The 15586-nt window shown below is 33.7% G+C and overlaps 1 protein-coding gene and 1 long non-coding RNA gene across 4 annotated transcripts; one reads left to right on the top strand and one right to left on the bottom strand.

The window, feature by feature from the left end:
• The first annotated feature begins 4616 nt into the window (after window positions 1-4616).
• On the top strand, window positions 4617-9931 carry LOC133670476 (uncharacterized). 3 transcript variants are annotated; one of them, XR_009834095.1, is made up of 4 exons: window positions 4619-5430; window positions 7670-7729; window positions 8422-9501; window positions 9578-9931. It is a non-coding gene; the product is annotated as an uncharacterized LOC133670476 (long non-coding RNA). The 3 variants fall into 3 exon arrangements; XR_009834093.1 differs by having other exon boundaries at window positions 4617-5430; window positions 7670-9501; XR_009834094.1 differs by lacking the exon at window positions 4619-5430 and adding an exon at window positions 6348-7534 and having other exon boundaries at window positions 7670-9501.
• Window positions 9932-12845: 2914 nt separating this feature from the next.
• LOC133671319 (rust resistance kinase Lr10-like) lies at window positions 12846-15191 on the bottom strand. The gene is made up of 3 exons (XM_062092039.1): window positions 14389-15191; window positions 14198-14224; window positions 12846-14086 (listed from the first exon to the last, which is right to left on the bottom strand). Exons 1-3 carry the CDS (start codon window positions 15023-15025, stop codon window positions 12969-12971), a joined length of 1782 nt encoding a protein of 593 aa, XP_061948023.1. The 5' UTR covers window positions 15026-15191; the 3' UTR covers window positions 12846-12968.
• Window positions 15192-15586: the final 395 nt, after the last annotated feature.

Below are 15586 nucleotides of genomic sequence, written 5' to 3'. Positions count from 1 at the left end.
GTTTTAGGTCGAGAATAGGTTGTGCGGGCCTTTTAGGCATAGCCCAAGCTCTAGGCTTGGCCTGACCTTATTCTTTTATTTTTTTTAATTTTGATTTTTTTATAATGATAATGCTATGTTATTTTTAAAAAAAATTAATCTTGGGTTTATTTTTTTATTAGATTGTGATGATTTCAGGTTATAATTTTTCTAGACAAATTGAATAAATCAATTAACAAGGAAAAAAATCACTAGATTGCCAGAGGGGCATATTTTTTAAATGGCTTGCATGTGGAATAGAATAAATTATCAAAAAAGACAAAAAGGTAATGTACATATAGCATTGGCGTTGCCTCACACACATGGGGGAAAATCGATGGTTTTTCACTAGCTTGACCCAACCTTATGTTCGCGAATCTACCATATTTTCTTTGTTGATTACCAACTCTTATCAAAATTAATTATATAAATAAACTTTGAATGTTAAAATGAAGAAAACCTTAAAAAAGAAAGGGTTTAAAACGGGGTTGGGCCTAGCCGGCCCAATCTTTTTTGGGCTAAAAATATATTTGGTAAAACACACCTTTATGCCTCTCTTTTTTTATTCCTTTTTGTTTTGATATCTAGTCAAACAAGCTCCTTTTAGATATTAGAAAATTCAAGAAAAATTTGGAGATCTTCATTCATTTATTTAGGGGTTCCTCACACTTTTTCTTTTTGAATTTGTTGTACATTTGATTTGTGGATTTTTACTTGAAAAATACGAATTTGATATGCAATATATGTCCACCCTTCCTTTTAAGAAAAAAATATAAATGAATAAAATAATATAGTTTTCTTAATCCAAATTTTATGGATTTATTCATTGGCACAAGGGGTAGGAATACCATATTATTTAGGTTACGTAATATTTACTAATACTAGAGTTATAAATATTCATAAGTGAATATTCATTGACGATAGAGTTGAGAATATTATAGGAAGACCATAAAAATGAAATAAAGATAAACTCTTAGCAATTTAAGACAAAACCAGCATTGTAGTCTGTCTCAGGTAGGACACTTAAGAGGTGATAGTATTTTTCCTTTCACGTAACTAGTCTCGTACCATAGAATCTTTGTTAGCCAGTTAGGGTTCTTAGTAACCATATTACTAGGTGACAACTCCTTAAACAAGACATTTCCTCTCTAAAAACAAGATATCAGACATCTGTTCTTTTTTTAAAAGAAAATTTTAAAGATCATCACGATGTCGGGTGCAATAGTACTTATACATGACTATCTATTTCGTGGTTTGCAACTTTGTATCCCATATTGCTCCTTACATGAACATAACATCTATGGATTTCATTACAAGGGACACTTTGTATAATACAAGACATTGGCCTTGGTGTTCGTATATTATTATTGGCTTAAGCTACCGGGTTAGATATCTAGCTTTGTAAAAAGATGTGTTGTTTGTTAGAGGTTCAAAGGTGCCTTATCGAATGTCAGGCTCTACACTCCATTATTAATTTTTATGTGTGTGTCAGTTTTTATTGTAAATTTTTTGTATTTTTCTATTACAAATTTATTTTGATAGAGCAATTTATCAAACATAATCATGTAAATTACCCATATTGCGATGTTAGATATCTTGATCTTTGTTTTTTGCTTGATTTTTTCAATTTCATTTTTGTTTATTGTTAATGAATATTTTTTCATTACTTTACATAATGATTATTTATTTTTTTAATTAGATGCTTGTATAAGTTTTTTTGATTTATATCTAGGAGTTTTTTTTAGTGTAAAAAACAAGTTGAATAATTTTGTATATTTATTTTTTTATTATTATGTTTTGATGATGTTTAAGATTTGATGCTTATTTTTATGATTTTTTTTAATCTTTTATAAAAAATTTATTGTTTTGAAAATATTATAAAGATATAGTTTCATAATATTGACAAACATTTCTCTTTTAAATTGAATCATTGTTTTTTTTTTTCACTTGCTTTATTCGTTTGTCAACATCATTGAATAACATTGAACATATCATGCTATGCCATCCCATGTCACATACTCATTTAAGGCTTGACACATTGGTCAATTATTTTATATTTGAGTGTTTTGAGACATTAAGAATGAAGTTACTGATTGAAACATTGGTCCACACTCTTACTAGTTTCTTTCATGACGAAGACAATCCCCCCGTGCGCGCTCAAGTTAATGATGAAGAATTGTAGGGTTCTTGGTTAATCGCTTTCAATAAAGTTTCTCGGTGGTCAGACACACTCCGACGCAACATGTGGTTCAACGATAAAAATATATGCCTTTTCTTTTCTGTTCTTTTCCGTGGTCCACTTCCTTTAAATTTTTTTTTCCTTTAATTTCTTTCATAGCTGATGCTCCCTCAGGTCCATAAAGTTTGGCTGTTCCCTTTTTCGTAAAAATACATATTTCATCTTAGAAAAAGATAAAAAAATAAAGCATGCATTCGGGGTATTTTTTTCCTTTTATGCTGAGTTTTTTTTTGTAATTATCATGATAATGAGGGATATTTATATATTTTTACATTGAATTTTTAGTTTTTTAATCAAAGAAAGTTGATGGCATATCTTCATCACGTGCAAATAAGTTGGTGAGGTCCGCGCTATTTGAATGAGGTGTGCAACATTTTCTGGTGGGCACCAAACTTGACCTTCCAACATGTCTTTGAAAGTGACATCAGATTCTATTATTTATGGTGTGGCGTGTGATGATATATAGTTGTCAGATTGTCGTATTGTTCCCTTTGTTTTTGATATTTCAGTTTTAGTTGTTATTTTTTTGATTTTTGATTTTATTTTTATTCTTTATATAAAAATTTTATTTGTTTTCAATTTAATATTTTAATTATAATTTGTTATATGTTTTTTTTTTCATTTCAATTCTTCTTTTTTTCATTTTTAATTTTTTTATTAAAATGTTTTTTAATTTCAATAAAAATTTTAAGAGGTAAGACACACTCCGCAGCAACCTGTGCTTCAACGACAAAAATATGAGCTCTTTTCTTCTTCTTTTTTGTCATTGGTTCTCGAGCCACGAAACAAAGAATCTTTTTCCTTATTGAAGCATTGGTCCACCACTCTTAAATTTTTTTACAGCAAGACTTTTCCCGCATGCGCCCTCAGGTCAATGATGAAGAATATTTGTAGGGTTCTTGGTTATTCCTTCTTGTCGAGAAGCTTGTGCCTTGTAACAATCAATCACGGTATGAAAGATGTACGTATTATAAGGTTACAAAGTATAATTAATTTTTCTAAATCTTGCGCAGGATCTGAATCTGCAGTAACTATTATATTATTGCTTGAACTTGGCATGCTCTCACGCATTCTGTCAGGAAGCTTATCAAACGCTGCTCGTTGAACATCTGGAGTTACTTTTTCACAAATTTTAACACCAACCCTTTCAACTCTTGCCAGATGATATTTCATCCTTGTAGTGGAAGTACTTCCAGCCAATGTCTTCTCACAAAAAAATGCACTTCAATAAACCACCATCCACTTTCTCAAAATAACTCTGAAATGGATCACTTCCTCCAGCCATTTTTTCTTCTGTGTCCCTACCTACAGACATAACAAAGAACTTTCAGAATATTGAATTAAAATGGAACTTAAACTAATTGTAAAAGAAGAAGAAGCTAAGTTTATGATAAAAAGAAAAATTGATTACAGGTGTTTCACTGTCTAAACCAAAGTCTAGTTAAACCACTCCAAAGATCAAAGTGTTCTTCTCTTTCTACTTTCCCAATAATTCTACAACTGGTCATATCAGTAATTTAATAACCAGTATGTTTCTTTTTGCTTAGAAGAATCAAACTACATGAGTTGGAAAAGAAATGGTAAGAAAAAAGAGCTAAAATTAATCAAACTTAATTACCTGAACAGCAGAAGCAGCAAGATGTTATCCAATGGTTTGATTAAATCAGAAAAAAGAAGATGGACGGGGAAGAGTAAGTGTGTTGGAGACGAGTGATAGAGCTTAACGGCTTGCGTGGTTGTGGATAAGGATAGATTCAGACAGTCAGAGAAGCAGATGACAGTGAAAAAAAGTAAAATGGACTTCTGTCGTTCATGGATGTCATATGGACATGTTGTTGGTCTTCCAGGAAGCGGATCCGGCGAGGGGTGCTTTAGTGAAGGCGTGGGGGTAGGCGGTGGCTGATGATAGTCTCCTAAAATAATAGGGATCAAATAACAAAAATTTTGAAACTTTAAAGACCAAACTAAAATTTTCCATGCCAAATCTGAATAGTGTATTTGTTTTTGTTCTTCGTTAAATCTAGTTTTTGTTTTTTATTTTGAACCACAATTAAATTCCAAACTTACAAAACCAAAACTAGACTTAAATTTGAATATCCTTAAAACCAAGCATGCAGGGGATAATGCAAATCAAAAGAAATACAAACAAACGATACCATGATAATATAACTCTAAAGGATAAAATTGTAAAAATTAAAAGTTCAATAATCAAAATAAAAAAAATATGTTTGTGCTACAATTAAAGACCCATCTGTTTTAGGCAATGACTAGTTGTGGACCCACATTATGTCATGAGGTTAGATTTCCTTCTGTTTGATGTTTCAGCTATTTCTCTAATAATCTCTACTCTAATTTGAGTTTCGCTAAAATTAATCAGCACTTGGGCTCTGCACTTTTCTGGAAAGCTGAGTAACCGTCATCCAATTGTAAGCTACACGTCGTCTGTGATTGTCAATTTTCTATTCAGACATTCTGTGAATAGTCAGTCAAAGTGAAATACAAGAAAACAAATCCCTCTCTCCTCCGTCCTCTCTCCTCTGCCCGCTCTCTGAACTCTCCTTTTAGGTAGCCATGACTGCAGCCACCAAGAAACACCTACCCTCCTCCTCTAAGCCACCCAAGAACCACCACTCTAACCCCAACACCACCACCACAACAACCCCACAACCTAACATCACTCAAAACCCTAACCCAACCACTAATCCATCACCACTATCTCCCACCCTCAAAGACCAGGTTTTGTCACGCGCCTCCCACATCACGCGCCAAGAACTCCTCAAAAGAAGGTCTTACAAGCTAAAACAACTCTCAAAATGCTTCAAAGATCATTACTGGGCATTAATGGAAGAACTCAAGATTCAGTACAGAGAGTACTATTGGGAATATGGTGCCAGCCCTTTTAAAGAAGACCATCAAAACACCCTTCAAAAACAAGAACAGCAGAAACAGGGTGGTGGGATTGGCGTTCTAGAGAGGGAGAATGAAGAGAGTGGGGCTAATATTGAAGTTATTGGTGAAAATAACACTAATGTTAGTGATTTGAAGAGTAATCATAGGTGTTTGTTTGTTGGGTGTAAGTTAAAGGCTATGGCTTTGACAAGTTTTTGTCATCTTCATATACTTTCTGATGCAAAGCAGAAGCTTTACAAGCCTTGTGGTTATCTTATCAAAAGGTTTCATCTAGCTTTACCACTTTTCTTTGATTTTTGGATTATAAAGCTTATTTCTTTGATGGGTATTTATATTTTTGTGGGGTTTTGATTGTTTGGTTTCTGTAAGATTGTTTTGGTGGTGTTAAATTTTAAAATTTTAGATGGGTTTTGGTATGTTATGCTTGGATGCTTGGGATTGCCATTTTTTTTAGTGGTTGCATTTTTATGCAAGATTAGTTTGTCATGGACCAATGGAGGAAGTTTGGAGTAGGTAAATTGAATGAGCTTGATTAAGATTGCGTAGGAATTGCTTATATATACTTGGTATTAGGGATTTGGAAAAAAAGTGTCATGAATCATGAAGGATTTGTAAATTCATAGCATTTAATTACCTGAGAATTGCTTGTGACCAAGATATTTTGGGGTTCAAAATGACTAATGCTGCTTGATTTTAAGCTGGGATTTTAATCCTTAATTATGAACAGATTTTGCTGATGTGTGAAAAAGTGATATGAAGTATCTGTTTGTCTTCTTGCTTCGAGCAACGATTATGGAACTATTTGAAATACTAGAAAGATGTGATTTTTTCATGCTAGATTTGTATCTCCTTTTTTTTTTTTTTGCATTAGTTCTGGATTTAATGGGACCAGACTTAGAAGTATAAAACTTTGTTTCATGGTATACATTATGCTTTGACCTTACAAGTCGAAAATAGCCTTCAGATGCCATCATGGTAGATAACATGATGGCATCCATGATAACTGTTACATGTTCTTCATATTAATTATCGTATTTGTCTCCAGCAGAGTAATATTTTGGCTCCAAATTAACAAGAGACTATCACAGGGATTATAAACAAGTTGATGCATGAAAAGACGAGTCTCTATTTATAGGTAGCCACTACAAGTAGCTTCGGAGACCACAAATACAAGGCAAGTCTCTCTAATAATCCTCCACTACAAGTAGCTTCGGAGATAGAAAATAGCGATTTATTTACTCTCATAGGGATTCTGAACAGAGGGGCTTAATTTCATTTTCTTCCACCAACAATGCTTTCTTGACAATCGATCTAGCGTCACCATTTGCACATTGCCATACCTCGCAGAAGCCACGAGGAAACAATCACAACCAAACAGGATTGGAAACCATTACCATAATGGGTGCTGTGAAATGAATATTGAAACGGATGGATGAATTTGATGCAGAAATCTTCTCTCTCAAAAAAAAAAAAAAAAAACGAAAAGTAGAGAGGAGAAAATGAAGCTTGCTTACCGGTCATGGCATTTCACCAGAGCGCTCTGCTTCTAACTGTTCTATGCGTCTTCTTGTGGGTAAGAGGCAAGGTCTTCCAAAATTCTCCACTGTGTTCAACAAACTTTCAGGATCTACTACAATTTTCTTAAGAGAATGGGAAATAGTGATCGGGATCCTCGTTAGCTGTGGGCAATTACCCACAGTAATTTCTTCGAGAGAATTGCATAGAAGATTTCCAGAATAAATGCTATTCAAATTTGGTAATTTCTTCAATACCAAAACCCTCAATGTTGTATCCAAGCAAGAAAATATCCTCTGATGGGTTCTCCCCTCTTCATCTGTTCCCACTGTCTCCCCCATTCCATCACATTCTTCGACTCCAATCACTTCCAATCGGAGTCTAGACAACAACCAAGCAGGGAGCAGCACCTTCAATCTATGACATTTGTGTATCACGATCTCTCTGAGTTTGCAAAAGACACCAACAGTACCTAGCCCTGAAGGTATTTCAAAAGGGCTTTCTAAGATATACAAGCAGGGAGCAGCACCTTCAATCTATGACATTTGTTCTACGAGATATTCCCTTCTCTGGATGAAAATCATCACACAAATCATCAAGAATGATAACATGGTTTTGTATCGCACTCCATGCTGTCCATAGCTCCCCAGCTCTACTCATCACATCGTTTCCTTTCGGAAGACATAAACCAAAAAGCTTAGGCAATGAGATCCTGCAATGCGTGAATGCTAAATTCTTGTGACATATATAGTAATCCAACAAACATGAAAAAATGTCTGGTTTCTCTTAATATGTCACTTCCTGCTGGAGCTAATTGGATGTTTGTGAGGGGAGAGGGTCGTTTTTTCAGGGGTGACGTTCTTTCTCTCTTTCTTGGATATTGTCTTATTTTTTGGGGGCTGTTGTAGGGTATTTAAACCTTTTGCCTTTCTTTTACCTTTCTACTTGGTCGGTTCTCAATGCTGTGCATTTGTTCTTATTTCTCAGGTTTTGTTTTGGTTGGTCCACCGGATGATAATTTCGCCAGTGTCTTTTGCAGAATTAGTGGTAAGTTTACTGCCTTATTTTAGAGAGGGGCTGCTATAACAGTCATGGTGTGTTGCAGGTTTCCTTTTTCAGCTTTTACTATCTCTGATTGCTCAGGTTTTTGTTTTGTTTTCCAACTTTTTTTTCTCTCTAGCCTTGCTTGACCTGTGCCTTTGTTGTTTGTGCTTTGCTCTGTTAGTGGCTTTAGTTTTTAGTAGTTTAGTTAAGGAGGGCCTGCTGTGGCCTTTGTCAGCCCCTTTCAAGTTTGCTATTTTTCTTTGTCCTTGATTGCAGTTTGTGTTTTTGTTGGTTTTACTTGCATTTATGATTGGTTTATGGATTTTGATAGTTGCTCTCATAATTTCTCCCTACTGTTGTGCCCTGCTTTATCGATTTATAAGAGATGGGTCGAAAAGAGATGCGAGGCAAAATCTTTTGCAGGTAGGACTCTTTATCCTGCTGTGCCCTTGGTTGAAAACAGTCATTGTTTGCATTTTTCTTTGGTGTTTATAGTCATTTACTCGGGGACGAGGGCTGTGATGGCACCTTTGAATGTCAACTGCGGAACTGTCCTGGTTGGTTTTCATTTTCATGAACCATGCACACGAATGTTTGGTTGCTTGCTTAGCCTATGCTTCCTTTTTTTCCACACCTATGTTTTTTCTTCGAGTTTCCTGTTGTTTTTTGGCTGACCCGACTGCTTTTATCCTTAGCTCCTTTTTGCTGTGCTGGTGAGCCTCCCCAATCCTCTCCTTTGTACACTATTCCTTTGCATTCTTGAAGAGGTCTGCATAATTATCAACCTTCTTAGAGACGATAAGGTTTTGCAATCTTTTCTTTGACTATATAAGCATAAAGGCAATGCCAAAGAGTTCGATGAGGCTGATACCTTCTGCTGGACTGACTTTGTACTGCTTGAAGAGCTATTTACAGGCATTTTCACTTCAAGATTGTTAGATCAAACTATGGTAATCTTACCAAGGCTAGAAAAACTAGATTGTGATTTTATGTTTACTTCAAGTAGAAAGAAGGGCTAGGAAAGAGTCAACAGCCCTATATCGACATTGAAAGCATACAAGAAGGTGATTCTAAATTATAAAAAATCAGATGAATAAACTCTCTTCATAATTGGTTTTTCTCATTTATATTCTAATAATAGGGTGTTGTTACACGGTTCTCTTTTTTGCAAATGACGAGATTCAAAGTGGTGTTGACCATTTCAAAGAGTCTGCAGTCATTCAAGATAGCAGGGGAATCTGCAGTGATGGAAATCACCATCCAATTAATGAATGATTATTGACTTAATCTCTATGTGCTTTATGGTGGGATTTTATTGAAGTAATAATTCAGAAGCTTTTTGTTAACTCAGAGGTGTCATGTTCAATATATAAGCTTTTAAATTGCTCAGGCACTTCAAATGAGGATGGAAGTGCGGTGGAAACTTCATGGATAGATTGCAGGTATGAAGACATTTACAGCTGAGAATTGAAGCTCCAGGTGAACTACTTGCAGTCAGTGTTGAAGAAAGCGCAATAAACACTGCCTAAACACTTCAAAAACTGGCATCTCTCAGTTAGTTGATGTCCACGTGCTGTTGTATTGGAGTTGACAGACACAGGAGGCTCAAGCTTAAAGGATATTAGATGTTATCTAATTAATTTTTACTAGAGATTTTCAGGTTTGATTCGCTTAATGGAAGAACTTGCTTGCACTGTCCTGCTTATTATGGCCATTTTGATTACCTTCAAGCTACTCTTTCTGCTGCCATCAATCCAACCTGTTACTGTTTCTTGGTAACTATATCTTCATTCTAAAGATTGATTTCGCTTTCTCTTCTCTTCTGTTTTTTTATCAGAGTTGTCTTTGCAGAGACAATGAACTTCGGGTGAGCCATGCAAGCCCCGCAGGTTACAGTGAGTAAACAACGAGTATGCATGCTCCCGCCAGCCTGCAAAATTTAGCACAAAGCAATCGTTGATTAATTTGTAGCAAATAACAGAGTCTATGGCCTAAGCCTACAGCCAATCTCGAAATCGTTGATTAATTTAGGACTCATTTCTCCGTATGTTTACTTTGTTTAATTTTTAATGAAAGCTAATCTAACTTTGATGCGTGCTAAAGCTCGGTTGATTTGATCAAGCCGATCAGATTCACAGTCTAAAGCCCTCATCAACATAAATTATCATATTTATAAAGGCCAAAATCATGGCCAGATTTTGCGCACATGATCTGTATAGGAATTCCATGTACAATGCTTGATAGTCATAGGAATATAAAATATACCTTTGCGAGCCATATAGCTTGAGCCAGCCAGCCGGTAGATCCACGGTTTGCCCTTTCTTGCAGATGTTTTCAGCATGCAACTATTAAGTACTCAACCAATCATGGAGTAATGGTTGTTTTTTAAAATAATTTTAGTTTGAAAAGATATTAAAATAATATTTTTTTTAAAAAAAATTATTTTTTATATTAGCATATTAAAACGATATGAAATCATCAAAAAATTATTTTGAAGCAAATAAAAAATAAAAAAAATTTAATTTTTTTCAAGAATACTTTTGAAACGTAAAAACAAACAAGTATATAGCAATACCAAAACCAACATTACTTGAAGAATGCCTACAACATCTATGTAGTCAGAAAGGTAATTAATTACGATAATATTTAGTTGTTGAAGCACTTTAAAATAATTAATTTTTTGCTTTAATTAATAATAAATTCTTTATCTTAAAGGTTTATTGCTCATCACTTGTGCAATTAGTATATTTGTAGTATGCACTTCTAAAAAAGGTATTTGAATCAAAGAATATGAAACTCAAATATCTCACAACAAGATGAATCTAAACATTAGATTTGAGAGGAAAATCAAAGCTTAAAATTAGAAGAAAACATGAGGTTAGAAAGAGTATGTAAAATATAAAAAATCCAAGTTGAAACTCTTCTTTTACCTTTTGTTTTTATAGTGAATTTTAAAAGTTAAAAAGTTGAAGAAGTAAAAAGAATCAATTCTTACCATTATTAATTTTTTATTAGCCACCATAAATTAAGAATCAAATCTAGAAAAACCAAGGATTCAAGGGTTATTTGAGATTAATTTATTGAAAAATAAATTTCCAACACCTAGGATAACAACACACCTTTTTTTTATTTAATTTATTTAATTTTTTTAAAAAAATTGGTTCGGCCTGCTGCAGTGATATCATCATATCCCTGCACATACTCATTTAAAGCAACGACAAAAGTTTGAGCTCTTTCTTTTGATCTGTTCATTGGTTCTCGAGCAAGACAACAAAGCATCTCTTTCCTTTGATATTTTATACTGAAAGAGCCCTCAGGTCAATTATTTTATATTTCCTTAGTTTCTTTCAGAGCAAAGGCGCCCTCAGGTCAATGATGAAGAATATTTGTAGGGTTTATTATTTCTTCTTGTCGAGAAGCTTGTGCCTTGTAGCAATCTATCACGGTGTGCCTGTCAAGAAAGATGTACATATTATAGGGAAGAGATGGCAGAAGGAGGATGAAAGCACATGATCTCTCTAGGAATTCTATGTACAATGCTCGATAGTCAACTTCTTTTCACGATTAAAAGATTAAAGAATTCATTTTTATTATTAATAATTTTTTACTCTTTAAGTAGAAAAATCAAGAATTGTTTTAGATTAATTTCTTATTTATTTATAATTTGTTTAAATTATATTAAAGAAAACAAATTTCCAACACAAAGCATAACAACACACCTTTTCATTTATTTTTTCTTATTTTGTTTCTTTAATTTAGTTTTCAATTATATCTTTTTTTTTCATCCGTTAGTTTAACTATTTTTAAATAGTAATTAATCATTTGGATGGGTTTTTAAATTTCATAATATCTCGAAGGGATTATTGTAATTTTTTTTAATCTTTTTCTTTATTAATTTATTTTATAGATAAATTACATTATATGTTTTTAATGATGAAAATAAAATGTACTTGATAACAATAATAAACCTTCAAGATACATAAAATAAAAAACTCATCTAAAAAAATGACTGCCAAGTCAATGTATTTTGCTAAGTCTAAGTATATTGAATTTAACATACATACCAGATCCATACATTTACAATAAATAAATAAATAAATAAAATAAATCATCCGTTACATTGATTTTCTTCACAATTGAAGTAGGTTAGGCTGGATTGCCTAAATATGATGAATAAAGGGTTGGATTTGCAAAATTATTTACACAGTTTAATTTGTTGATTTGATACATCTCAAACTGTGAATTGACACTGCATTAGTAATTAAGAACTTAGAAGGTGAATTGACAGAAAAGAAGAAGAAGAAGAAGAAGGAGGATGAAAGCACATGATCTCTCTAGGAATTCTATGTACAATGCTCGATAATCAACTTCTTTTCACGGTTAAAAAATTAAAGAATTAATTTTTATTATTAATAATTTTTTATCTTTAAATAGAAAAATCAAGAATGGTTTTAGATTAATTTCTTATTTATTTATAATTTGTTTAAATTATATTAAAGAAAAGAAATTTCCAACGCAAAGCATAACAACACACCTTTTCATTTATTTTTTTCTTATTTTGTTTCTTTAATTCAGTTTTCAATTATATCTTTTTTTTAATCTGTTAGTTTAACTATTTTTAAATAGTAATTAATCTTTTGGATGGGTTTTTAAATTTCATAATATCTCAAAGGAATTATTGTAATTTATTTTAATTTTTTTTATTAAATTTTTTTATAGATAGATAAGTTATATTTGCATTATATGTTTTTAATGATGAAAATAAAATGTATTTAGTAACAATGATAAACCTTCAAGATACATTAAAAAAATCTCATCTATAAAAAATGACTGCCAAGTCAATGTGTATTGTCAAGTCCAAGTCTGTTGGGTCTGACATACATATCAAATCTATATATTTATAATAAATAAATAAATAAATAAATAAAATAACTTATAAGATACATTGATTTTCTTTGCAATTGAAGTAGGTTAGGCTGCATTGCCTAAATATGATGAATAAAGGGTTGGATTTGCAAAATTATTTATACAGTTTAATTTGTTGATTTGATACATCTCAATCTGTGAATTGACACTGCATTAGTAATTAAAAACTTAGAAGGTGAATTGACAGAAAAGAAGAAGAAGAAGAAAAGCTATTACTAAACCAATAACCTTACACATAATCCATGAACCTAACTCACAACAATTTCCTTCATTATTGCTCACTAATATGTTATTACTGAAAAGAGTAAATTTCTGATCACTCTATTTCTGAGATGGCTGCCAACTCTTGGTGAAGGCGTCTCGCTGGCATGTGGCCTGCACTTGTTCTCTTAGGGACAGAGGAGCTAAAAGGATCAGGAGGCTTTGTTAAGTTTTCTCCTTCCCCTTCAAGCATTTGGACAACAGTTTTCATGGAAGGACGCTCTGCTGGGTTCCACTGAATGCACCATAGCCCCACAATTGCTAGTTTCTTTGCAATTTTAGCATCTTCTTCTCCATCGATATGAAACCGCAGGTCTTCTTCCTTTTCTAAGAGATTATAAATCCATTCCGGGAAGTATATCTGGTCGCCATTTTCTGCTGTATCATCGACGTTCTTCCTTCCTCCAACCATTTCCAACACTAACATGCCAAAGCTGTAAACATCTGATTTATAGGAAACACTCCCGAAGTTCCTCGAGAACACTTCTGGGGCAATGTAGCCAACAGTCCCCCTAGCAGTCGTCATGGAAATAGCACTTTTATCCTTGGAACACAACTTAGCCATCCCAAAATCGGCGATTTTGGGATTGAATTCATTGTCAAGCAGGATATTCTGTGGTTTGATATCAAAATGGAGGATTCTTTGATCACACCCCTGGTGAAGATATTGAATCCCCTTGGCTATGCCTAGAGCAACACGATTCAACCTTTCCCAGCCAAGGAAATGGTTCCTTGAGTCTGCTGAGGTTATGAACTTCTGTAAAGAATCATTAGGCAAGTACTCATAAACTAGAGCTCGTCTAAATCCATCAGCACAGAAACCGATCAAGCGAACAACATTGACATGGTGGATCCTTGCCATTGTTCCCACTTCATTGATGAATTCCTCCCCTTTTCCTATGGAATTATTAAGGAGCTTCACAGCTACAGCAATTTCATTGGTCAGCTTTCCTTTGAACACGGTTCCATAAGCTCCTTGGCCCAATTCATCACCGAATTGATTTGTGATCCTCTTGAGATCAGCATAGGAGTACCTAGTGGGATTCAGTGATCTGTAATCATCCAAAAACATTTCAACCCTGGCTTGATATTCTCTCTGTGTTTTATCGTTGCTATAGGCGCGGTAGAGTGCTGTAATCACCATAGCAAAAAGGAGTAATCCTAAAATCACACCTGCATATCAACTTTCTGAGTCAGGAAACTCTCTTTTTTGTTTTTTTTTTTGGGAAGTAATGTATTGAACCAAGTGTAAAATTGAGGTGGAGATTTGAGCAGACTACTAACCAGTAATCAGTAGCTTTCGCCGCACATCTGTAAGGGATTGAATACTTTTTAATTAGCTTCTCCCTTTTAGGCAATTGGTAAAATCATGAAATTAAGCAACAAAAACGAGAAGAGTTTCTAGTGTTTTTTTATTTACATATTCAAATGCCAATTATTAATTTGAAAAAAGGAAGAAAGATAGAAAAGCATACCTTTAGTGTGCGGAAGGTAGCATTCAGTTTCAGAAGATCCACAAGGTGGATTGGACCAAGACATAGTAACGTAATTTTCTTCCTGCATCATACTATATGGAATTCCATAAATGTTGTACATCTTGGTACAAGATAAGAAACCAGAGTAACTGATGCGAATACTTGAGTCAAAGGCATAAACTTCATGGTTAAAAGTACTCAGACATGGGATTTTATACACGAGCCCAGAACTTTTCTCACTAGAAAGTGAACAATTGAACAAGGTCCAATCATACAACCGATCCTTCTTAATTTGGAAGTGAGAAGCCCCTAAACTGAAGTTAAAACGTTGCCTTAGAAAGCAACCTTGAGGATCCCTTGCATAAATAAGTCGATATCTATAGTCAATTCCTTCGATGTGGAGACTCAATCCAGTTGGCAGCTTAAGCACTGTGCTGTTGTCCTCTGAGCAGGATAGATCAAACCCAGAATAACCACAGTGGTCTGGTTGTTTTTCCTTGATCCGGAAAGGAAATCGGATGTCAGGGCCACGGTTTCCACATGATCCTGTGCAATTCGAGCTTGCTCCATGGCCTGCAAGGAAGACAATGAAAAAGAAGAACAAACACGTAACCAATTCTGATGAATAATTCATCATCTCCACACTCCTCTAAGATTTTATCTGCATGTGGTGATATAGTTTTGGCCTTTCAGAAAACTCATGTAGTCCTTAGATGGGCGAGTCCTTAACAGTACTGTAGTACACGCGTCCTTGCATGAGAATTTATTTACTCCATCGATCTAGTGTGATCTAGTATGATTGGTTAATTATTTATTTTATTCTTAAATATATTTGGATAAATGATTTAATAACTAAATATATCTTAATTTAATTATATTATCTTCTTGGCCATAAGTTTTTTTTTCTTATGATGAGTATAAAAAATATTTTTTTTATCATTTTTAATTGGTGAAGAAGTTGCTATTTTAAATTATTTAAAATAAAAATTTTAATACTCATATAAAATTTTAAATCCCAACATCACTAGCTTTAAGCCAGACCAAAGCTAGGGATGTTGGGATTGAAGTTGTTATATAGCAGGTTTTTATATGGTTTGATATCAAAATTGAGATCGGATATTTTCATGTCTACTACTTAAGGCCAGTTATTCAACTCTCCTGAACACAACGTTATTTCTTCCCACCACAATCCCAAACA

The sequence above is a fragment of the Populus nigra genome, chromosome 13, assembly GCF_951802175.1.
Source record: "Populus nigra chromosome 13, ddPopNigr1.1, whole genome shotgun sequence".
Classification (NCBI taxonomy): Eukaryota; Viridiplantae; Streptophyta; class Magnoliopsida; order Malpighiales; family Salicaceae; genus Populus; species Populus nigra.
The sequence above is the reverse complement of the archived record's forward strand: the minus strand, read 5'-3'. Positions and strand labels throughout refer to the sequence as shown.

Coding starts and splice junctions, on each gene's coding strand:
- LOC133671319 (XM_062092039.1), bottom strand. CDS start 15,025: ATGATGAATTATTCATCAGAATTGGTTACGTGTTTGTTCTTCTTTTTC. Junction 14,225..14,388: donor CTACCTTCCGCACACTAAAG/GTATGCTTTTCT, acceptor AATCCCTTACAG/ATGTGCGGCGAAAGCTACTG. Junction 14,087..14,197: donor GCGAAAGCTACTGATTACTG/GTTAGTAGTCTG, acceptor GTTGATATGCAG/GTGTGATTTTAGGATTACTC.